Source organism: Rhincodon typus, chromosome 7 (genome assembly GCF_021869965.1).
Source record: "Rhincodon typus isolate 14 chromosome 7, sRhiTyp1.1, whole genome shotgun sequence".
Taxonomy (NCBI): Eukaryota; Metazoa; Chordata; class Chondrichthyes; order Orectolobiformes; family Rhincodontidae; genus Rhincodon; species Rhincodon typus.
Window position 1 is genome coordinate 12,379,192 of NC_063338.1, and position 25,181 is coordinate 12,404,372.

The window sequence follows — 25,181 nt, forward strand, 5'->3', positions numbered from 1 at the left end:
TGAGGTGCTGTTCCTGCAACCTTCGGGTGGCATCGTTGTGGCACTGCAGGAGGCCCAGGATGGACATCTCATCGAAGGAGTGGGAGGGGAAGTTGTTTGTTGCGAACCGAGCATAGGTATTCCGCAAAGCGGTCCCCAAGCCTCCGTTTGGTTTCCCCGATGTAGAGGAGGCCACATCTGGAACAGTAGATACAGTATACCACATTAGCAGATGTGCAGGTGAACGTCTGCTTGATGTGGAAGGTCTTCTTGGGGCCTGGGATGGGGCTGAGGGGAGAGGTATAGGGGCAGGTGTAGCACTTCCTGTGGTTGCAGGGAAAAATGCCGGGTGTGGTGGTGAGTGTGGAGCGGACAAGGGAGTCAAGGAGAGAGTGATCCCTCTGGAAAGCAGGTAAGGGTGGGGAGGGAAAAGTGTCTTTGGTGGTGGGGTCGGATTGCAGATGGCGGAAGTGTTGGAGGATGATGTGTTGGATCCAGAGGTTGGTGGGGTGGTATGTGAGGACGAGGGGGATTCTGTTTTGGTTGTTATTGCGGGGAGGGGGTGTGAGGGATGAGTTGCGGGAAATGCGGGAGACACAGTGGAGGGCGTTCTCGACCACTGTAGAGGGGAAGTTGGCCGTCCTTGAAAAACGAGGTCATCTGAGATGTTCGGGAGCAGAACGCCTCATCCTGGGAGCAGATGCGGCGGAGGTGAAGGAATTGGGAATAGGGGATGGCATTTTTGCAGGAAGGTGGGTGGGAGGAGGTGTATTCTAGGTATCTGTGGGAGTCGGTAGGCTTGAAATGGATATGGGTTTCCAGGTGGTTGCCAGCGATGGAAACAGAGAGGTCCAGGAAGGAGAGAGACGTGTCAGAGACAGTCCAGGTGAACTTAAGGTTGGTGTGGAAGGTGTTGGTGAAGTGGATGAACTGTTCGAGATCCTCGTGGGAGCACAAGGCGGCACAGATACAGTCATCGATGTAACAGAGGAAGAGGTGGGGTTTTGGGCCCGTGTAGCTCTTTAGTACCCGGGTGATTTTTCATTGTTTAACATCGTATTTTTTATTCTTTTGCTTCCTGATTGGTGCCTTGAAGTATTGGTTCGTGATCCTCATAACGAGTGTGCTGATAGCCTACAAAATTCCTGCCCCCATATCCCCCACCCTGTTGAGCTACCTGCGTAAAACCCCTTCACCTGCTATTTTAACACCATCCTAAACCGAATAAACCGAAAGAACTGCGGATGCTGTAAATCGGGAACAAAAACCGAAGTCACTGGAAAAGCTCAGCAGGTCCTGCAGCATCTGTGAAGAAAAAAAATCAGAGTTAACGTTTCGGCTCGTCAGTTCTAAGGAAGGGTCACCGGACCCGAAGTGTTAACTCTGATTTTTTTTTCTCCATAGATGCTGCCGGACCTGCTGAGCTTTTTTCAGAAACTTCTGTTTTTGTACCATCTTAAACCGGATAACTTTGAACAGATTAAGCATGGCCTCAGGTGAAAATTTCTCACCAGAAGTCACACATCACAGTTTCAAGCTCGAAAGGCCAATGGAAGAGAAGGGCCTATGGGATTCAGGATATGGAGATGGTCGGGTGTCTGTCTGTTTCAGTCTCCCTTCGGGGACAATGTGGGAATTGTGTTTTGAGAGAGGGAAGCCTGGGTCTCCTGCCGACAGAAGAGAAGGCAAGCAGGGCAAAACAACTTGTATTTCCGCAGCGCCGAACACAACCTCACGACGCCCCAACCCCCCCCACCACCACCAATGCAATACTTTAAAAAACTAGTCAGCGTTGTAGCACAGACGAGATCTCATGCACATACAGCAATGAGATTATGTGTCCGGCCACAGTTGGCGGAGGAGATGAATATTAGCGAGGACTCAGGCAGGCTTCCTCAGCTTTTCTTTGACCATAGCGCCACAGGGTCCTTTATCCCCATGAGTACAGATTAAGCCTCTTGTTCACTTGGATTTGTAAATAAATGAAGAACGAACGATGTATCTGAGCTGTGTTGAATTTTCAACCTTGCGTAACATGTTCACTGACGACGGAGGAATGTAAGAGCAGCCTTTTGTGGCCATCTATTAAAATACTAGAATAAACCATTTCTGGTTTGGGTCGATTCCCTTGGCTCTGTTCAAGATTTTAGTCAGTTCTGCGAAACAGTGGTGAAGGTTTCAGTCCTGCTGCGGAACTCCTGGCGCCTTGGAGCTCATATTCCCAACCGACGTAGGTTGGTGCATCCCATAGGAACCCCATCGTCCTGTGAAGGAATGTGAGCGTGAGACGCCACTGAGCTTGGCTCACAGAATGCTCGTTCTCAATATCCCCCCGCCTCTGACTTCGAAGATGTGGGCTCAAACGCCCCTCGAGAGACCTGAGCTCACAATCTCAAGCTGCAGCTCCCAGTCCAGCAGGGAGGGAGAGCGGCACTGTTTGCAGTGTTGATGTTAAGCTAAGGCGTTGACTGTACGTGTGTGTGCGTGCGCGCGCACGCTGATTGGATGGGATTTACCCAACTCCTGTTCTCCTGTGCTGCAGATCTTCAAGGAGCAGCTGAACACCAGGGTGGTTCTGGTCGCTGTGGAAACGTGGTCAGACAAGGACAGGATCGACGTGGGCCAGGACCAGATGCAGGCCCTGCGCGGTTTCTCCAAGTACCGACAGCAGTTCATTCGGGAGCAGGCTGACTCTGTGCAACTGCTCTCGTGAGTAAAACGTTCGCTGCGGTTGTCACTTGTGCCATGGAGCTGGAGGTCAAACACTTGGAGCCTCTTAAGGGAGGGGTGTGAGAGAGCAAATTGGGTGGTGGGGTGGGGTGGGGGGTGGTGGTCAGAGTTCAGAAAGCACAGCTCCCGGACGTGGGCTAAAGGGAGCCAGGGACACGCAAGGAATGGGGAGAACACAGAGTTTTTGGAGGGTCCAAGGCTGACCTGAGATTAAGGGGAAAGAACAGGCCCTGTAGGGATTGGAACGCGAGGATGCGAATTTTACACTCAAGGAACTGCCGGATGGTGATCCAGTGCCAGTCCGCTCCCAGTGGGACAAACAGGATTGGTCACAAGTTAGGGCTCAAGATTAGAGAGCAAGAGGTCAACAAGGAGGGCAGGTACTACCATAGAATCCCTACACTGTGGAAGACGGCCATTTGGCCCATCAAGTCTGCACCAACCCTCCGAAGGGCATCCTGCCCAGACCCACCCCACTACCCTATCCCTGGTAATCCTTCACTTCCCGTGGCTACTTCGCCTAACCTGCACATCTTTGGACAGCGGGAGGAAACCCGCGCAGACACAGCCAGAATGTGCACGCTCCGCATGGACAGTCGAGGGGCAATTAGGGATGTGCTGTAACTGAGTGACGCGCACAGCCCATGTCTGAATTTTTTTTTTGAGGAAAGCTAAATGCTGCCATCATGTCCTCGCTCACTGACCGTTAGGGAATGCACTGTTTTTAAGCAGAAAATCAGTTCCTCGCCGACAAACACCCGTCAGAAAACGGAAGTTAGCTTTCTTCGTTTCCGAGCCTCCTTCGAACTTTCTCCGCACTGACTCCCAGCCTGCTCGTACGCATTTATTTCGACTGGACCTTCTCTACTGTCCGCTCGCACAGCGCTGCACCGGACTCCTAGCTTCAGCTCAGAGCTCGAGGTGGAGGGGTGGGGGACAGTTTGGGTTGAATTCAAGACCCTCACCGGGGCTTGGGCGCAGAAATCCATGCTGTCCCCTCCAGCGCCGTACTGATGGGGATAGGAGTGGGGGGTCGGAGTGCTGCATTGTTTGGTGTTGCTGTCTTTCACATGAGCCGTTAAGCTGAGGCCCCCTGTCTGCCTCCTTGGAGTGGATGTTTAGAGAGGGGAAAAAAAATGGAGTCCCCTTTCACCGCAATGGCGACGTGCAGGGTGCCCTCTGGTAACCAGCAACTTCTTTGGCTCTTCAGTAGGTGACCATCGTCGCTGGGTGTGTGGAGGGTGGGGGGAGTGGTGTAGGGAAAGAGGGCACCCACCTCAGGCAGAATGGCACTGAGCCCCGCGCTGGTGGCACCGTTCTGACCCACAGTGAGCCAACTAGTCCTCCCCCAGAAGTCCAGCTTGCTATGGTGACCCGCACTTCCGCCTGCGTGTTGTAACCTGGAGCTACGGCCAGCGATGGCGGAGGCTGCAGATTTCTTTCCACCTCTCAGCTGATGAGGAACCTACTCCGCTGTAACCTCCCGCTGCTGTTATGGGCAGCACTGCTCCCTCATGGCGCCGGGGACCGGGGCTCGATCCCCCCACTCTCGGCCGACTGCCTGTGTGGAGTTTGCACATTCTCTCTCTGCCCCCCCCCCGTCTGCGCGGTTTCCTCCGGGTGCTCCGGTAACCTCCCGGATTTTTCAAAGATGTGCAGGTTAGGTGCTCTGGCCCGTGCTAAATTGTCCAAGGTGTCCAGGGATGTGCAGGCTAGTTGAATTAGCCACGGGGAATGCAGGGTTACAGGGTATAGGGTGGTGGGACTGGCTTGGATGCTCTTCGGAGGGTCGGTGTGGACTCGATGGGCCAAATGGCCTGCTTCCGCGCAGTAGAGATTCGAGTTGGTGAAACAGTTAGGGAGGTTGTGTGCATCCATTGTAACAGTATAGTTAGATGTTATGCCCTGTATGTATCATGTAGCACTGGGAATGACAGGATTGGAGTTGAATTAGGTTCTGCCAGCTCCTCATCGATTCTGTATTCATTTTGTGCTCGTTTCTGTGGCGCCGCATTTATGATTGCCTTGTGTGTGTTGACCAGGGGCACCACGTTTAAAAGCAGCATGAGCAGTATGGCGTTCTTTGGAGGTGTTTGCTCGCTGACGCGGGGAGTCGGGGTGAATGAGGTAAGAATTTCACCTCTTGGCGCCTAGCGCACCCCCCTTCTGATTCACCGCATTGATTAGAATTTGAGCTGATATCGGGGTAGTGCTGCACTGCTTGAGGTGCTGTCTTTCAGGTCAGATGTTTAAATGGATGTACCATCTGCCCTCTCGGAGCGACAGCGAGGGGATAAAATAACCCACAGCCTTATTTCAAAGATGAGTCGGCGAGACTCTGCCTTTGGCCTGAATTTAGCGTCCTGAGTAACCTTTGGTGAGCCCTCGGTGCTCACAGAGCAAATCAAACTCTGACCTCCGGAGTCTACACACCCACCGTTAAACACGGAATCTGTGATACCCTACTCTTCCACGGTCCCTCGCCAAAGGACTCCCATTAAAAAAAAACACGAAAGAACGGCAGATGCTGTAAATCAGGGACAAAAACAAACAGAAGTTGCTGGAAAAGCTCAGCAGGTCTGGCAGCATCTGTGAAGAAAGAAAATCAAAGTTAATGCTTCGGGTCTGTTTCTGACGAAGGGTCACCGGACCCGAAACGTTAACTCTGATTTTTTTTTTCTTCGCAGATGCTGCCCGACCTGCTGAGCTTTTCCAGCAACTTCTGCTTTTGTTCCCGACTCACGTTAAAATATGGGTGTGACGTTGTGGTACCTACCCACAAATAGCCCACTAAACATGTCAGAAAAGGTTAGGGCCAGTACCTTAAGGGTGCAGTCAAAAGTTTTTGCAGCATTATATTTGGTAACATGCTAAGCAGACTCTTTGGCCTTGAGCACTTCATTTTTACAAAGGCATTGTCTCAGTCCTTCAAAACATAATTTCTGTGGGAAATTAATCTTTTTCTTTAATGATTTCTGTCTCTTTTATCTCAATTCTGATATCTTTTACTTTGTTTTCTGTGCTCAGTTTCAATCTAAATGATAGTTCCTGATTTAACCTTTGCCATGTTAAATTTGGTGACTTTGGTAAACAGGGCAGGTGGGGTGTTGAGGTGAGTGATCATTTTAGCTGGGAAGCCCAGGTATCCTGTATTTACTCATATTGTATGCAAAGCACTGCCTCTGAAAAGTCCTTTTTCTCTCAGAATGCATTTGCTTCCTCTGCAAGTCACTTCAATTCTGTGCCCTCTCGTTATTGATCCTATTGCAAGCAGGAGCACTTTCTCCCTGTCTGCTGCGTCCAATCTTCTCATGAGTTTGAAAACTTCTGTCGGATCTCCTCTCAGCCGCCTTCTGTCCAAAGAAAACAGTCCCAACTTCTCCAATCCACCCTCGTGGCTGAAGTTTCCCATCCCTGTAACCATTCGCGTCAACCTCTTCTGTACTTTTGCCAGTGTGCTCACATGCTTCCGCAAGTGTGGTAGCCAAAGTTATATACAATACTCCAACTAGTGGGTGTCCATATACAAGCTCATTGTAACCTTTCTGCTTTTGTACTGTACGTCCCCATTAATCGGAACTCTTGCCCTTCTCCAGCTCTCATTACAACTATCCCAATCTGTATTCGGTCAATTACAGCTCCCATTATGACTATATAATTTTGGCTACTGTCTGCAATTTTCTTGCACCTTTGCCCCTTCCACTTGTTGGTAGCCTGTAGGCTACACTGAGCAATTGCAGCATTTTTGTTCTTTAGTTCTAGCCTAATAGTTTCTGCCCTTGAACTCTCTGGTACATCCTTTCTCTCCCAGCACTGAGGTGTTCTCCACAAACAATTCTCCACTCCATGCACCCTTTCTCATCCTTCCCTGTTGTTCCTAAACACCTTGCATCGAGGAATATTTAACTCCTGGTCCTGCCCTTCTTTGAGCCGGGTCTCTGTTATTGCCATAATGGATTTTCCACTGGCCAGACACTTGTTGTTCCGGCGTGGATGGGAGGTGCCCGTGGGGACTCTGTGGAATCCCAAGACATCAGGCTTCGAAGGAATCGCCCAGGAAATTGAAGATTCCACTGGGCAATTCCTCGACACCTGGAGTCTCCATTTAATTTGGAGAATTCAGAGGGTTTTGATGAAGTTAAATAATTAGTTACTGAGGAAACGTTAGACTATTAAATAGTCAAACTCCTGAATAACTATTCAATAAATCCCACACTTAGCACACATACACACCCATCTACACTATTACAAACCCCCAAATCCTGACTAACTCACCCTCCTCTAAACTAGTGGGCCCCACACAGACACTGACACACACACACACGCTGACCCAACCTAACCCCTGACCCTCCCACTTGACACGACCTGACACCCATACACCAGATCTGACTTGGCCATTGTTCAGCCCAACACCCCTCCTGTAGCCAGATCCACATCCCTGACCCACACTAGACCTGATTTCTGCTACCCGCCTTGACTTATCCTAAACACTGCACCATTTACTTGCCCCCCCGCCTTTGCTGACTTGCATCCTGGCACCTAATGCAGTTGACATCCAACCCACCTGGCACTCTCCCTCCTATCCAGCTAAAATCCTACTTAGCTAGTACCTGTCCTATGGTTATCTGGCATGCTACTCCAGGCATCCTACCCACTCTCCAATGGGCAACCAACCCCCTCTGGTATCTACCCCCTAGCCATCCAGCACCCTACCCACCTGGCACCAGTCACGAGGACAGATCGGGGAAGCTGGAGCTGTGCACTTCAGGGAAGGGAACATTGAGAGGAGATCATTATTTGATGGAAGTGTTTAAAATCATGAAGGGCCTGGGAAAAGCAGGTGGGGAGAGAAACTGTCCCCATTGGCAGAACACTCTGGAACCAGAGCACACCGGCTTGAGGTGACTGGCGCAACAGCCAACAACAACACCATCAGGAAAACCTCTACAGAAAACCCATTGTCCATGGTGAGTGGTTAGCATCAGGAACGAGAGTGTGGGGGAAGGCTCATTCAATCCTAATCCTCAAAATCACATTAGCGAATTATTTGAAAGGAAAAATGCGGAGCAACTGGGAAAAGGTGGGAGAGAGGAACTAGCTGAGTTGCTGTGATGGAGAATGGGCATGGACAAGATGGTTGAATGGCCTTCTTTTGTGCTGTAACCTTCCTATGTTTGGGTGCTCTTCCATCCAAACTCACTAAACTTTGCCTAGCAACCAACCTGACAGCCTCTGATATAATCCATTCTCCTTTATAAGTAGGCCCTGATACTACTAATTTATATCACAGGTCACTGCAAACCTAAGTTGCTTCCCATTGACCTGGGTTCAGGTGAAATTATTCACTGGCTGTATCCTGTTATATTTCATGTGTCCCAGAGTGAGCTTGTGCCTTCCTTCAAAGCCTGGATAGTTTGACCTTGTTGGATCTTCCTTTGGAGCTCATTCCCATTAAACTGAGGGTCAGTCATGGACTGGACCGATGAACCAGCAACAGTGTTTTAGGTCATAAGGTCATAAGAAATAGGAACAGCAGTAAGCCATTCAGCCCTCAGGTCTTCTCTGCCATTCAATCGGATGGTGGCTGATGCAATATTCCTCACGTCCACTTTCTTGCCCTTTCCCCATTACCCTCTATTCCCCGACTGATCAAGAACCTATCTCAGCCTTAAATATACACAAGGACTCTTCCCTCACAGCTCTCTGTGGCAACGAGTTCCAAAGACACACAAACTTCACAGAAAAGATATTCCTCCTCATCTTCATCTTAAATTGGCGTCCCTTTATTTCTGAGACTGTGCCTGCTGGTGCTGGACTCTCCCATGAGGGGAAATATCCTCTCAGCATTTACCCTGTTAAGCTCCTTAAGAATCCGATATGTTTCAATGAGATCACCTCTCATTTTTCTAAACTCCAGTGAGTAGAGTCCCAACCTGTTTAGCCTTTGCTCATAAGACAATCCCTCCACACCAAGGATCATCCTAGTGACTCTTTTCTGAACTGCTTGCAATGAATCAATATCTTTCCTTAACCAAGGGGATCAAAACTGCCCACTGTAATCTGGATGCAGTCTGACCAGCACCTTGTACAGTTTCAGTAAGACTTCCTGATTCTTATACTCCAAACTCCTTGAAATAAGGACCAATATTGCATTAGTCTTCTTGATTGGGCTTGAGTTATAAGGAGGAGCTGGTTAGGCTGAGACTTTTTTCACTGGAGCATAGGAGGTTGAGGGATGACCTTATGGGGGTTTATATAATCGTGAAGAGCATTGATAAAGCAAATAGCAAGGGTAGGGGAGTTCAAAGCTAGAAGGCATACTTGTAAGGTGAAAGGGGAAAGATTTAAAAAGGACATGAGGGGCAACTTTTTTACATAGAGTGGTTCACGTGTGGAATGAACTGCCAGAGGAAGGGGTTGATGCAGGTACAGTTACAACATTTAAAAGACATTGGATCAGTACATGAATCGGAAAGGTTTGGAGGGATATGGACCAAACACAGGCAGGCGGGACTAGTTTGGTTTGGGAACATGGTTGGCAGGACTAGTTGGACTGAAGGGTCTGTTTCTATGCTGTATGACTCTATGACTCTTATGATTACCTGCTGTACCTGTGTGCTAGCTTCCTGTGTATCATGCACATGTACCTGCAAGTCCCTTTGTATTGCAGCTTTCTGCAGTTTTTCTCCTTTTAATTAATAGCCTGTTCTTTTGTTCTCCATTCCAAAATGAACAACTTCACATTTTCTCACGTTGGACTGTGTTTGCCAACTTTTTACCCACTTACTAAGCCTATCAACATATCACTGTGAACTGTTTGAACCCCTCTCACAACCTGCCTTTCCATCTGTTTTTGTGTTGTCTGCAAATTTGGCTACAGAGCATTCGTTCCCTTCCTCCAAATCATTAATGTGTACGGTAAACTGCTGCAGTCCCAGCACTGATCCCTGTGGAACCCCGCTGGTCATGGATTGCCGAGCTGGAAAGGGACCCCTTATCCCTATTCGCTGTTCACTAATCCGTGTTGTATTCCAATTTTACTCTCTCAATTTCTAGTATGGACATATGTGGTCGATGCCAGTTGTGCTGGGGCAGGGCCTTGCGCAGAACTTGGGCATACAGTGGGAGTCTGAATCGAAGAGGAAAAGTAAGTACCATTAGTGTGGTCCAGACGTGTGCCTGTAATAATGGAAATGTGGAGAGTGTTGTATTGCACTGGCTCACAATCCGTGAGGGAGAGACCCCCACCCCCATTCCCCACACGGCACAAATTCTCTGGCAATGAGACGCCTAACCTTGGGTATAGGAATGTTTAAGATGGAAGTTTGCAGGTTACACACCTGTTTCTTTCAGCATTTTCTCAGCACGAGATGGAGATCGCTTAGATGGTTCGGAGCTTTGCCTTTCTCTTGATTCCTATGCTATTTCTTTCTTGTCACTGTTTGCGTATGTAAGAAAGATGTACAGCCACGTGTACAATGGTTGGTGTCAGCCATTCAAATAGTAATGGTTCAGAATGGTGAGGGAGGGAGCAGGAGACAAGAGGTGAGCTGGTGAGAGTTCCAACTTCACCTTAATCGTGACACCATTGTCCATAGCATGACATTTGAAGCTGTGATATTCAGATCTCTGTTTAACCTTGCCCCCTCCCTAGGGCAGTGGGGCTTGAGAGGCAGCGAGAGGCCCATTGACCCACAAGCCAGTCAGGCAAAGGCGAGTCACCTTGGCGGACCTTCCCTTGAAATTGAGAACCCCCCCACCCCACCCCTTCCCTCCCCAGGGAAGGAAGTGATGGTCTCTGGGAACTGCCAGCCAAGCAGACGCCAGCTGCTCTTGCACTCAGCAGCGCCACTGGGGAGAGTGTGGCAGCTGCCAGAAGTACAGACACCAGAATCCCAGGATTGCTGATTGACCCAAGATACAAGTAAATAATTTGGGGGCATGGGGGAAATGGGATTTTGTGAAAGCAGAAGACGCTAACCCTTGTCTCTACAGGCTCCTTCAGCCATGAACCTTCTGAGATCTCTGCATCTCTCCAGTGGTGGCCTCCTGTGCTGCCCTGTTTTGCATTGGTGGTCACATCTTCAGCTGCCTTATTTTAAGTTCTTGTTTTCTTCCTTATCCTCCTCGTCTGTTTTACCCCCATTAAAATGATTATTAAAACCTACCTCTTCGACCAAGCGTATGGCCACCAAACTACGGCCTCCTTATTTGGCCTGGTGTCATGTTTTGTCGTATGACGCTCCATGAAAAACCTTAGGACATCTGCTACATTAAAGGTGTTGTATAAATGCAGTTGTTGTTGCTGCATTGATCATTTGGGTGATTGATCCACCCTCCTAAAATTGAAATAGTGGAGGGCAGCTCTGCATGTGGTAAAGATGCTACATTTGAGCTTTTTCTCTGCCCTGTTAAGACTTAGTTCAGAGGGGTAGATGGGGTGGCACAGTGGCTCAGTGGTTAGCACTGCTACCTCACAGCACCAGGGACCCGGGTTCAATTCCACCCTCAGGCGACTGTCTGTGTGGAGTTTGCACATTCTCCCCACGTCTGCGTGGGTTTCCTCCGGGTGCTCCGGTTTCCTCCCACAGACCAAAGACGTGCAGGTTAGGTGGATTGGCCATGCTAAATTACTCATAGTGTTCAGGGGTGTGTTGATTAAGTGGGTTGGAGGGGGATGGGTCTGGATGGGATGCTCTGAGAGTCGGTGTGGACTTGTTGGGCCAAAGGGCCTGTTTTCACACTGTAGGGATTCTATGATTTAACTGGGTGACTGTCTCTGTGCTATTCCTGACTTAGTTACAACAGAGTTTGAATTTAAAAGGGAGTGATGTTACCAATTTGATAAATATCTGCTTTACCATGCCCAGCTTGTTGTAGAAAAATGAGCCTGCTAGGTTCTTGACAAGCAAAGAGTTTTATTAATGAAACTCACTTGGTGGGGAAAGATTTAATACATGCAAAGTGGCTACTATTACATAAACAACACATATGCAATTTCCCCAAGCATGCAAAAGAAAAGACAATAAAATTGTTCGGGGTATCAGATCTTAAAAACCTGGCCAATTGGTGACGAAAATTATTCAGTGAATTCCCAGAGGCTTGTTTTTAGCTGAAAGGCTGTTTTTCCCAGTGACTGCTGGTCCAGGCGGTTTCTCATTGCAGCAGTCAGACTGCACTCTCTCCTCCCGGTGATTCTGTTGTCCCAGAATAGTGGGATCGATTCAGAACTCTCCCATTGGAACTCGCAGCTTGCAGCAGTAAAGTCTTCTGAGGGAACTTCAAATCCCTAAACAGCTTCGATGAGGGAGAGGTTTCAAAGAAAGAGGGAGAGTTATAAGGCTGTCGGTCCCTGTGGAGTCCAGGGTATCTGACTGTCAGTTCGGATCCAGCGTGTTTTTTAACACCTGAGAACTGGCTCCCCGACCTCTCTCTGAATGCTGCATCAGCTGTGTGTCTAGAGTAATAGCTTGTGTCCTGCACAGATGCAGAATTTTAGCTGTTGTAGACCAGTGTCCGTCCCTTAGGTTAGAGTTTCATAATGTCCAAGAGATAATATGTGAAATACCCAGCCCAATAAGGTAAGAGTTTGAACTCCACCTTTGTGACATTACATAGAAAGAAACAGAATGTTGCACGGATGTTGACATTATTCTCCTAGCCAATCCTGGCCTGCCATTCAATTAATTGAACTGCAGACAGCTTTTGGGAGTGAGTTTTAGATTTCCACCACCCTCTATGTGAAAACATCGACTCAGAATGGCCTGGCTCTAAGCCTAAAGGTTATGCCTCTGCTACCAGACCAAATAGTTTTCCTACATCAACCCCTATCAAATACTTTCATGATCATAAACATCTCAATGAGATCACCTCTTAATCTCCAATACTCAAGGCCAATATTCCCTTTGAAGTGTTGCGCATAGCGTTAATGTTATTTTTTTGCAGTCGCATGTGTGTGGTATTTAACATGGAACGAGGCCTGTGCCTACAGGCTGGTTGGCAGAGCTATTACTCAGGAGTTCCTCTTCCTCCTCCTCCTCCTCCTACCTCTCACTGAGATTGTTTTGAAACATGATGTTGTCCCAGGTTTCCATCTCTTGCCCACGCCGGAGTGAAATGCCGAGCTCCAGTTCCCATCTATTGAGGGGGGTGGGAGTGCAGGAATGCTGGGTATGGTGGGTGGGGATCGGTTTGGGCTGGCGCTTTGGGCCTTACTCTTTATACCTGCGGCAAATCAGCCCCAGATGGAAAGGGAGGGCTGTGGGGTATGTACCTTTCAAGCCCAGCTTCAAACCAGTACGTGTACTGAATCGGGAGACTGATAATGTCCTTTTCTCTCTTTCTCCCAGAAGAATGCGAGTGTCCAGGTTCGTGGACAGGATGCATCATGGAAGACCCCGGGTGTGTATGAATGTGCTAAGTTTACATTGCAGCAATAAGGCCTTTGGACAGACTGGTCTCTGATGGTGTCTATGCTCCTGATGAGTGGCACCACCTCCCCACCGCCCCAATTCTGCTTTAACTCAGTAACCTTCAATAGCTTTCTCCCAGCCGTACCTCTACAGGCTCCACTTCAATGCACCAACATCATGCACGTCAACTATCTCCCATGCTAGTGAATCCCACATTGTCACCACTGCCCAGGTTAAGAAGTCCCAAGCTCCTTGTTGAATGTGTGAGCGGTTACCTCATGTTTATGACCTCATCTTGATCTGTCCCACAAGTGAGAAGTATCCCCATTGTTTCAAACCTCCTTCAGTTTGAGAACTTCTGTGATGACCCCTCTCACGTTTTCTTCCTCCGAGTGAAGAGAGCCCCAGCCTGATCCACCATCCCAGATAGTTCTAACCTGACATCGTCCTTTTCGCTGGCTTCTCCACAGCCGCCTTCATATTACAAGAGCTGAGCTGTCCGAGACGTCTGGCCCTCTTTGGTGGCTCTGCACCAGTTTCTCCTACAGTTGTCCACTGGGCAACACCGCACTGTCAGACGAAGGGGAAGTGTACCACATGTACTGACTTAAACTCCATATCACTCCTGATTCCCATTGGCAATGCACCCAAAAGTAACTAACTCTGTGCAGTGTCTGCAACTCAAAGCAGGATTTCTCACGCAACATAGTGAGGTAAAGAAGGCCTCACGCAGGTAAGCTCTGGCAGTGACACCTTCTTCCACTTCACGCCCCTCGCTTCCCTGAGAGATTGGCTAGCTGGACCCCCTCCTGGGCTGATCTGTCCAGCAGTGGTTGTATGTGAACAACTAGGGACATCACCATTGATCAATAAACTGCAACAAAACCACAATAAGTGGCATCTCCACTCGTCCCCTCCCCAACACCACACCCTCCAACTCGGGCGCACCCAGGGGAGAATTGCTCGCTTTCGCCACTGTTGGGTTTTGCAGACTGCGGTAGGGGGTTGGGGAAGATGAAGTGGTGGATGGTGGTTGAGGTAACTCTCACAGAGGCCGGTATCCTGTCACCAGGTCACCCTTTATTCACACGTGGAGGGTCCTTGACACTGACCCAGCTCCCTCAGAGTGAGCAGAACCTCTGACGCTCCTGTTTATATCTGCCCCAATCAGGGAAACCAAACTCGGAGGTTGACCTGGCTGACCTCTTGACAGTCACTGCAGGGAGGAGGTTGTATAAAATTCTCTGGATAGAGAATTCCCCGTTGCCTTACTGCTCTCCCCAGAGCTGTCTGAAACTTGATCTGGGCATGGGAAAGAAATAAGCAGCTAAACCACCCTCCATATCAATTATTGATCACCTCGGGCCCTTCCTGTCCGACATCAATTTTGACAAATGTTTGGGGATTGCGGGGGGTGGGGGCATTCTGTGCTCACACGGTGCTTAGGGCTCTCCATGAAGACCCCTGCCCCCTTATCCCAATCCCCCGCCCGGTCCTTCACCTCCCTTTTGCTACCGTGAGCCCCACCCGCAACACAACCCAGCCTGAGACTCTGAATCTGGGACCAGCTTGTTATGCCAGCCCTGGCCACTGCTGCGTGTGGCGCTGTTGAGACAACAGAGTTGCTCGTCACCTCCTTGGTTTGGCAGGGGTTGGGGTGGTGGTGGTGGGAGCAGGTAAGAATTGAGGGAGGGGATGGGTGGTGTGCGGCTTGTTGCAATTGCATGTCGGAGGCTACACCTGGAAAGCGTTGCAGAGGAGGAACTGGAGATTGTTGGGGGTGTCACAGGGAGACACAAAGGGAATTCAAACTTAGGACTGGAGGGGGAATCAGAGATCGGGACACGCAATGGGGGCGAGGGTGTGCGTTAATTGGGGGAACGGGAGCGGAGTGCATGATGGGTTTGGGATCGGGGGTTGCAGCGGGAGATTTGAGGGTGAATCAGGGTGGAGGGTAGGTGCGTGGTCTGTTCCTCTCGAGGGCACGTATCCGATGAGTTCTGAGTTGTCTGTGGAAGAGCAAAACGGGATCGAGACGATCTTGAAAACAGAGCACGTTTGTGTGCGCTGGCTGCCGTGCAGGTCGGCCTTCATAACGTGCCCCTTTGATAGGAGCTTGGCTGCAGATGGAAGATGGAAAGTGGTTGGGGGGGAATTAAGGGCTTCAGGTGACTAGCTCCACAGGGACAAAACAATCCTTTTGTTCAGCTGGAGCTTGCCTTTCAAAATTACACAGTGTGTGTTTGTGTCTCTGGGCCACTTCAGAGCACAGCGTGGGCACTTAGGTCTCTCAGCTTTGCCTCTGTTACAAGCGGAGCCTATTCATTGGAATTACAAAGCATCTCGCCCGCTCTCTACAGGTTATTTTAATAACTCGGTCCTGAGTCCGTGAGGAGGCTACAAGTGCACCTTAACTACAGTCGTTTGAAAAAGAAAATGATCCCTGAAGAGCTTACTTTACATTTTAAGACATGCCCCACGCAAACCCTTTTGTTTGCTAATGCATTCAAAAATAGCCAGAAATCTACCAAGTCCTTGCCCCGCTACCCAACACCCACCAACTCCCGGCCCCCACCCCTCTCAACCTCCCCACCACAGTCTGATCAGGTCTTCTCCCGAGAAGAGGAGATTTACTCAGGCTCAGCTTCTCGAGGTTCCTCTAGCTTGGCCCATACCCAGCCTCAGTTGTTCTTGTGAGTGGAGCCTGGCTATTGAGTGGCTATTGCCTGTAATGTGTCAGAATAGGAACCTGCTTCTTCTCTTCCTCCATCCGTATGTTTCAGTATTAGAAGTACACCCAATTTTTGGTGTGGGAAGAGGCCATTTGGCCCAGCTGGCCCATGCCGGTTTGTTGTCCACTCAACCCTCTGCCCCCACCTTCTCTTCCCCTCAGCCCGTCAAATGTCCAGCTCTTCCTTTCTTCTTTATGTATTTATCCAGAATTCTTTTGAACGCCTTGATGCTCTCCACCTCAACCACTTGCTGTGGTAGCAAACCTCGCGCTCCTGTTGCTGCCTGGGGAAAGAGGCTTCTCCTGAGTTCTGAGAGGAGAAACGGAAAAAAGATTCGCATTTATATATGGCATCTTTCATGTCTGCTGGGTGTAATTTGCACACAGTGAAGGGCTGTTGTTAGTAAACACAGCAAGCTCCCTCAAATGCAATGTGATAACGACCCAATGATTTGTTTCCGTGACATTGACTGAGTACTTGGCCACGTCACCAGGAGTAATTCCCTTGCTTTTCTTCCTAATGGTATCACAGAATCCTTTATGTTGCGAGAAAAGGCTGACAAGGCCCCCTCTACAACACAGCCACCTCGAATAGTATTCCCTCGGCACTGCCCTGGATTATCAGAATTGAATTTGTGCTGAAGTATCGTTTAAATGGTGATAGATTGGGAAATATTAATGTATAAAGGGACCCGGGTGCCCTTGTACCCTGGTCACTGAAAGCGAGCATGCAGCAAGCGGTCAGGAAGGCAAGTGGCACGTTGGCTGTTATTGACGTTTCTGCCATTATCGGTGAAGAAATGCCAGTATATTTCCAAGTCGGGATGGTGAGTGGCTTGGAGGGGAACTTGCAGGTGGTGGTGTTCCCATGTATCTGCTGCCCTTGCCTTTCAAGATGGAAGTGGTCATGGGTTTGGAAAGTGGTGTCTGAGGATCTTTGGTGAATTTCTGCAGTGCATCTTATAGATAGTACACACCGCTGCTACTGAGCATCGGAGGTGGAGGGAGTGAATGTTTGTGGATGTAGTGCCAATCAAGTGGACTGCTTTGTTCTGGATGGTGTTAAGCTTCTTGAGTGATGTTGGGGCTGCACCCATCCAGGCAAGTGGGGAGTATTCTGAGGAAGGGTCACCAGACCCGAAATGTTAACTCTGTTTTCTCCTCCACAGATGCTGCCAGACCTGCTGAGCTTTTCCAGCAACTTTGTTTTTGTTCCTGATTTAAAGCATCTGCAATTCTTTTGGTTTTTATTTAGTATTCCATCACACTCCTGACTTGTGCCTCTTAGAGACTGGACAGGTTTTGGAGAGTCAGGAGTTGAGTTACTCACAGCCTCTGACAAAAGCAAAACACTGCACTTGCTGGAAATCTGAAACAAGCACAGAAAATGCTGGAGTATTTTTCAGCAGGTTTCTGTGGCAGCATCTGTGGGGAAAGAAACAAGAGTTGACGTTTGCAATCCGGTATAACTCTTCTTCAAACGAGGCAACTTTCCATCAGTTCATGCTCTGCCCCAAAGCCTTTCTCACTCCTAAGACCTGATTATTTCAATGCTATCCTGATTGCAGTACCATCTTGCACCTTCCGTGACCTTGATTTCATCCAGAACTGTCCTGTTCCTCTCCCAACTCGCACCAAACCCCAGCCCCCTGCCACCTCAGAGAACACCTGAATTCTGTAATTCCTTTCAGGACCATCCATGGTCTTGGGTTCACTTCATCTCTCTGCAACCCCATCTGCCAAAATCTCTGTGGTCCCTTTATTCGATCCTGTTGCACATCTCCAGTTTTAATCGCTCAACTGTTGGTGGTCTTGCCTTTGGTTTCCTAGGTGCTCATCACTAGAATTCCCTTCTTAAACTTCTCCAACCTTCTATCTCTCTCTCTCCTTGATGATGTTCACTTTAACCTAACAATTGGTTATCTGTTCTAACATCACTTTGAGTACCTCAATGCTGTTTTTATGTCTGCTTATCACTCCTGTTATGTATCCCAAACTGTTTCGCTGCAGTAAGAGCGTTATTCAAATCAAAATGCAAGTTGTTTTTGAGCCCATGATCTAGTCCCACACTTCCTGTGTCATACTGAGGTAGTGCTGCACAATCTGAGGTGTAACGTTTTGGGTGAGGTATTAAACTGAGTGGCCCTCTGCCCGCGCAGGTGGATAGAAAACATTGCATGCTGTTATTTTTCACAAGAGTCCTCCTCAGTGCCCTGGAGAGAATTTAGTTCACAAATGACAGCACCAAATCAGATTATCTGGCCATTATCACGTTGCTGTTTGTGGGATCTTGCTGTGTGCAAACTGGCTGTGTTGTTTCCTACATTACAGTAGCGACCACATTTCAAATGTACCTGGCTGTAGAATTACTTAGGAAATCCTGTGGTTATTAATGTACAATACAAATGTTAGTCCTTTTCGTTCAACACCATCTGTTTAACTAGCAGTGTATTTATCCAGTCATGATATGTGCTTGAATTTTTGCATGTTTATGTTTGTTTTGTCAAGCTGCTATTGTTTTGCATTTCTACAATGGCTCTTAATTTTAAAAAAAATGCAGTCTATCAGCTTTGTGTGAAATCTGTAGTCTCAATGTGGACTTCTGTCCAAGGGAGAGGGTAGGGAGATGAGTCTGGGTGGGATGCTCTTTGGAGGGTCAGTGTGGACTCGGGCCAAATGGCCTGCTTCCACACTCTAGGGATTCTATAGTTTGTTTTATCATGTTCCGATGGAGTGCCTTGGGACAGTTTTATTGCATTAAAGGTGCTATACAAATGTAAGGTGCTCTTGTTACTTTCACAGTCTAATTGTCAGATCTATAAGCATCCAGGTGAATGCAGGATCCAGTCTGTTGGCTGCCTTTTGACATAGTGACCAATAGTTGAGGTGATTGAAGGCTAGAGGCACAATTGTCTTTGCGAGAGTGCAGTCAAGTTGTGTAGTTGTTATTATATGTCATTTTGAGCTAAATGTGGATTTTGAGTTTTAGGCTGTAACTCCATTTTTGGTTAGTTCTATTTCACTATTGGTTAGAGTTGGCTTTGGTTTTCTGTGGTTGGAGCTGAGTTTTGCTGGATTGAGTTGACATTGGTCATATTAGGTCAAGGTTTAGTTTCCTGAATTGGGGCATCAAACTGGTATGGATTGACTGCTCTGTCTCATTCATTTGGTTGGGTTGACTTAGATTGGCCTTGGTTTGTCTGAGTTCTCACCTCCACTGTAACTACGGCCCCCTGCAGGTTCTACCATCCCCACACGTTCTCCAAGTGCAGTATTATGGAATACAAGGAGTTTCTACAAAGGGGTGGAGGAGCCTGCCTCTTCAACAGGCCGACAAAGGTAGGACTTACTTCTTTGAGATGGGCAGAGTTCTGTCAGTGCCCGTGAGTATTGGTTTACGTCCTCGTCAGAATTTTATTTAAACACAGGCGCCGATGTTCACTCACGATGCAGGGTCAGGATCATGAGCCAGGAAGCCTCTAGAGTGATCTAAACGACTCCTCTTGAGCTTTCAGATTCTTGCATTGCATTCTTTTGTTCTCACACTGAATTTTGTTAGTAGTCTTGTGTTTTAATCTCTTTTAAGAGTAGAAATAGGCCATTCTTTATTCATTCATGGGATGAGGGCATCATTGGCTAGGCCAGTGTTCATTGCCCATCCCTAATTGCCCAGAGGGCAGTTAAGAATCAATCATATTGCCATGGGTCTGGAGTCATATGTAGGCCAGACTGGGTAAGGATGCCAGTTTCCTTCCCTAAAGGACATTAGTGAACCGGATAGCTTTTCTGACAATTGACAGTGGCTTCATGGTTAGACACTTAAATGCAGATTTTCTTTTTATTGAATTCAAATTCCACCATCTGCCGTGGTGGGATTCGAACCCGGGTCCCCAGAACATTATCTGCGTCTCTGGATTAACAGTCCAGCGATAATACCTCCAGGCCACCGCCTGTCCCCGCCCATCCCCCATCAGACCATCAAGTCTGCTCCGCCATTTACTGAAATCTTTTGTTTCCTCTAAACTGTTAAAGCGGGGGTCAGTTGTTTTTGGGACTAATTTCTCTTCACGTTACTTCAGACGTTAGATTGAGTTAGTCTCAATCCGTTTGCCAAGAGGCTGGATGATGGGCAACTAATCCTCCCCGAGTAGACCAAATGGAGTCTTCTACACCAATGGGAGGCAGTGTTGATCGCTTGCTCTGATCAATTCACCCTGGAGTCAGTGGCCTTATAATTCCAGGTCCTCAGCTCTCAGCTGATAGGTAATTCACTGCGGACTCTCAAGGATGTCAAGGCAGGAATGCCCCTGTCACACCCACACAGTACAGGCGAAAGATCTACTCGGGACACTTGGGACTCTGGGTGGGATTGAATTGCATTCCATGTTTCAAGCTTCTGGGCATTCAGTCTGTCCTCCCCCACCTCAACTCCAGGCTCTAATCAGAGCTACAGGCCCGGTTTTACTTCTCTCACCGGTGTGCGACTCGCTCCCGCTCTCTGTTCCTTTACAGCTGTTTGAGACCACGGAGTGTGGAAATGGATATGTGGAAGCTGGTGAAGAGTGCGACTGTGGACTGCGAGTGGTAAGCTTGGAGTGTAAACTTTCTCTGCCTGCTTTTTGAATGCCTCCGCCCATGCTGCTGTTCGGTGTGGCTATACCTTGGCTTGGCAGCGAAAGAATCGGCCAGGTCAGTGAGCAGTCAGCGGGTAGGTGTGTACTTGTAACTGCCCCATGGGACAGTCACTGGGCGGGAGGCAAGGTAAGGGAGCCAGGATTTTTAGAATTAGAATCCCTACAGTGTGGAAACAGGCCCTTCGACCCAACAAGTCCACACCGAACCTCAGAGCATCGCACCCAGATCCATTCCCCTATGACCCACCTAATATACACCCTCTACCTCCCTGAACACTATGGGCAATTTAGCATGGCCAATCCACCTAACCTGCACATCTTTGGACTGTGGGAGGAAACCGGAGCACCCGGAGGAAACCCACGCAGACACGGGGAGAATGTGCAAACTCCACACAGACAGTTGCCCGAGGCTGGAATCGAACCCAGGTCCCTGGCGCTGTGAGGCAGCAGTGCTAACCACTGTGCCACCATGTCGATTTGGACGATAGCTCGGCCTGGCAACGTAAGGAAGTGGGCTGCAAGGAATCTCAAATAACTTCTGAGTCTAACGAAAGTATGGAGCCAAGAGTGTTGATGCTTCCCTGCCAGAGGATGCTCTAATCCAGGCTTACATGGGACAGTCTTGTTCTAGAATTGTGGACAGGCTTCAGTTTGAGCCCTGACATCATCACGGCGCTGCGCCTAGAGATCTGTGCATCGAGAATCGGTGCATTTGTTCCTGTGAAGATACGCAGCACAAACTCCTGACCCTGAGTCGATATCCTTCTGGAATGGAGGGACAGCCCCCTCGAATGGCAGCATGTAGTCAGGAATAGCGTTCAAAGGGAGTCTGGACCAGTCCATGAAGGATATAAAAACAGGAGATGATATTGGTGTGGTGAGCTAGATTAGGAGTAGGCCCACGGGGAGCGCAAACACCAGCTGTGCTGAATGGCCTGTATGTATCCATGCTGTAGCTTCTGTGTGTGAATATCGTGGATGATCCTCTATTCCTTCCCCAGGAATGCTTCGGGAGCTGCTGTAAGAAGTGTTCCCTTGCCAATGGTGCCCACTGCAGTGACGGACCTTGCTGCAATTACACATGCCAGGTAACTTATGCCAACGCCATGCGGCTTCGTTATAACTCTGCTTGTGGCCAACGCGATGATTTCCATAAGGTATCTCCATAAACCAATCTACTCACTAATGCAGCTTGTGGTAGGCAAGACGACAGTCTCACGGCTCATTCTCAGTCTGTGATGTGGAGGTGCCGGTGTTAGACTGGGGGTGGACAAGGTCAGAAATCTCATGACACCAGGTTATAGTTCAACAGGATTATTTGGAAACACAAGTTTTTGGAGCCTCAGTCCTTCTTCAGGCGTGAGAGAGAGAGGTAGTATCGGACATAGAATTTATAAGTAAAAGATCAAAGGTTCACACCATTGATGAGGATGTACTAAACAAATCTAAGATGCTGTTAAATCTTTAATCATTTAGAAGGTTTAAATTGATTAATATGTATATGTAAATCCCCAAATTCCTTTTGAGTCCCTGTCCTGTGAGAACTAAAGGTTTTATCAGTGTAAGGAAGAGGTGACATTTTCGGTCAGACAATGCATGATAGGTGTGAGGCCTTGTTTAGAATTTGTTGGTGTTTTAGTTTGGAGTCAAACTGGTTTTATTTCTACAGTAGGAATTTATAAAGCACCATGTTGACTGACTGTCTATAAATTGTGTGCTTTTTGAACAAGGTAAAATGTATCCGCAAATATAAATTCACCCCATAGATTCGTGTGTGTGTGTGTGTGCATGCATGTGTGAGAGAGAGAGTGAGGGGGGAGAGTGAGTGAGTGTCTGTGTGTGTGTGTGTGAGGGAGTGGGGGAGAGTGAGTGTGAGTGTTGTGGGGGAGAGAGTGTGTGCGAGGTGGAGGGAGGGAGAGAGAGAGAGAGAGTGTGTGTGTGTGTGGGGGAGAGAGTGTGTGTATGTGTATGCATGCTTGTGTGTGAGAGTGTACAGTGTGGTGGGGTCACCTGTAGTGTGACATGAACCCAAGATCCCAGTTGAGGCCGTCCTCATGGGTACTGAACTTGGCTATCAGCCTCTGCTCGGTGACTCTGTGTTGTTGTGTATCCCGAAGTCCGCCTTGGAGGATGTTTACCTGAAGACCTGAGGCCAAATGTCCTTGACCGCTGAAGTAATTCCTCACTGGGAGGGAACATTCCTGTCTGGCAATTGTTGCACGGTGTCCATTCATCCATTGTCATAGTGTCTGCACGGTTTCGCCAATGTACCATGCCTCGGGGCATCCTTGCCTGCAGCGTATGACGAATTCCTCGGTGTCTGCTGCGAGAACCCCTTCTCACACACACTGTCTCACCTCCCCCCACCCACACTCACTCTCACACTCTCTCTACCCCCACCTCACACTCACAGACACTCTTTCTCCCCCTTCACACACGCGCACACACTCTCTACCCCCCTCACACACACGCCTGTGAACGTTCGGGGTGAATTTATATTTGCAGATATATTTTATTTTGTTCAAAAAACACACAATTTATAGACAGTCAGTCAATACGGTGTTTTATAAATTCTTACATTAGAAATAAAACCAGTCTGACTCCAAACTAAAATGCAAACAGATTCGAAACAAGGTCTCACATTTAACATGCATTGTCTGACCTAAAATGTCACCTCTTCTTTACACTGATAACACCTTTAGCTCTCTCAGGACTGCTACTTGAAAGGGATTCGGGGATTTACATATACATATTAATCAGTTAAAACCTTCTAACTGGTTAAAGATTTAACAGCATCTTAGGTTTGTTCAGCACATCCTCGTCAATGGTGTGAAACTTTGATCTTTTACTTTTTTATTCTGTCTGATACTACCTCTCTCACTAACAGCTGAAGGAGGACTGAGGCTCCGAAAGCTTGTGTTTCCAAATAAACCTGTTGGATTATAACCTGGTGTCATGTGATTTCTGACATTCTCAAACTGTAAGATGTTTTCTGAGCAAAATTAGGAGCTGTGCAGAATGCTGACTAAATCACTATTTTGTGTCCCTGGCCTACCCTACTAACTACGATTGATGTGGTGCGTCAGCCCACTTACAGTGTAGGTATAGTGGCTTCACATGCAATCTTTCCAGTCTTAGATAATTCCAGGACCATGGAATATACCAGCAGGAATTCAGCCATTCCCTGTGGTATAAGTTCACTTCGCTTGGTTGTGGAATGTTCTAGAACCTCTTATGGGTTTGAAAGACACTCCATTAATGGAAGGCCATCTTTCCTTTAAATGCAAGAAATGATTGTTAGCTGGGAATGATGACTCAGTTAGTAAATTGATGGACAGCAACAGTTTGCAGTTACATATTATCCATAGCACACTGAAGTATTTCACAGGAAAGCGTTACCAGGCAGAATTTGGCACGGAGCCACGTGAGGAGATTTTGAGACGATTGAAAAAAAGGGGGCGGGTTTTTCAGGTGCGTCTGAGAGGAGCCGGCACAGGTAAAGAGGTGGAAAGTTTTCAGAGAGGCGAACTTCAGAGTTTAGGATCCCAGGCAGCTGAAAACACACTGGCACTGCCAACAGACAGTTAACAAGGAAACAGTGCATGAAATAACTCCACAGAGGCCAGTACCCTGTCACCAAGTCACCCTTTATTTACACATGAACAGTCCTAGACTTTAGTGCTGCCTCATTTCAGAGTCAGATAACCAGATCCTGTCTATATCTGTCAGTCAGGGCTCCCTCATGGGACCACATTAACAATCGGGGGACTCCTATTCTGAGTGTTTACAATCGCTACAAGTGCGTGAACTCTAGCTGAATCCATGATGAAACTGTTTGCAGCGAGCCCCCATGCCATGAAAGAATACAGAAATATGGCCCCGGACTGCATTACCAATCCCCAGTGGGGACAAAGATTCTTTGGGTTCGGAGATAGTTTGAATCTCACATTCGCAGTTGGCACATCAATCTTCCGATGCCCCCCGGGATGTGCTGTGTGTTTGCAAATGAGGGCGAGTGGAGTGATCATTGGCAAGCCGCTCACTTCTGAAAGGAGCGATTGATAAGCTGACTAAAAAGGGCAAGTGCCATTCCTAATGGGGTACTAGTTCAGCACCAGAACTGCTTCTGGCACAGTTAGGGGCCTTGTGCAGGGAAGTTTGTGTAGTGCCAGTTAGTCCAACGTGGCATCGGGACGTGGAACTGATCCAGGGAGCAGCGTTCCTATCCTGTTGCAAAAATCTGGCCCCTAATCTCTAAGACCACACCATGGATTCATCAAAGCTGCTGAGGTGGTGAAAGATGGGCGGACAGGCCAATTGCATTTGTAGAGAGCCTCATGTGACCTCAGGGCGTCACAAAAGTGGTGTGCAGTCAGAAGAGAGTGTTTGATATGTAGTAGGTGTACAGCAAGCTCCGCATAAAGAGCAATGACCTGACAAATCCTTTTGAAGTGATGTGAAAAGCTGGAAAGGTGAAAGTCCAGTAACCCCCTCTGTTCTTACACGCAGTTCCTAAAACGAGGATACGACTGTCGGGATGCGGTGAATGATTGTGATATAGCGGAGTACTGCACAGGAGACTCCGGGCAGGTTTGTATCATCCGCGCTATCAAAGTACACAAAAGTTCTTCGAGGGGTGGAGGATCAATGGGTAGGCGGCCAATCCCTTAGCGACATCTCCCCGCATAGTAGACC

The 25,181-nt window shown here is 48.3% G+C and overlaps 1 protein-coding gene across 1 annotated transcript in view; it reads left to right on the forward strand.

The window, feature by feature from the left end:
• The window catches only part of LOC109929169 (disintegrin and metalloproteinase domain-containing protein 23), a 157,917-nt gene that overhangs the window by 76,644 nt on the left and 56,092 nt on the right, over window positions 1–25,181 (forward strand). Inside the window, 8 exon segments of the mRNA XM_048598692.1 lie at window positions 2,522–2,688; window positions 4,752–4,836; window positions 9,766–9,856; window positions 13,059–13,110; window positions 19,092–19,191; window positions 20,365–20,436; window positions 21,488–21,574; window positions 24,996–25,076. Coding sequence (XP_048454649.1) covers window positions 2,522–2,688; window positions 4,752–4,836; window positions 9,766–9,856; window positions 13,059–13,110; window positions 19,092–19,191; window positions 20,365–20,436; window positions 21,488–21,574; window positions 24,996–25,076 — 735 coding nt within the window.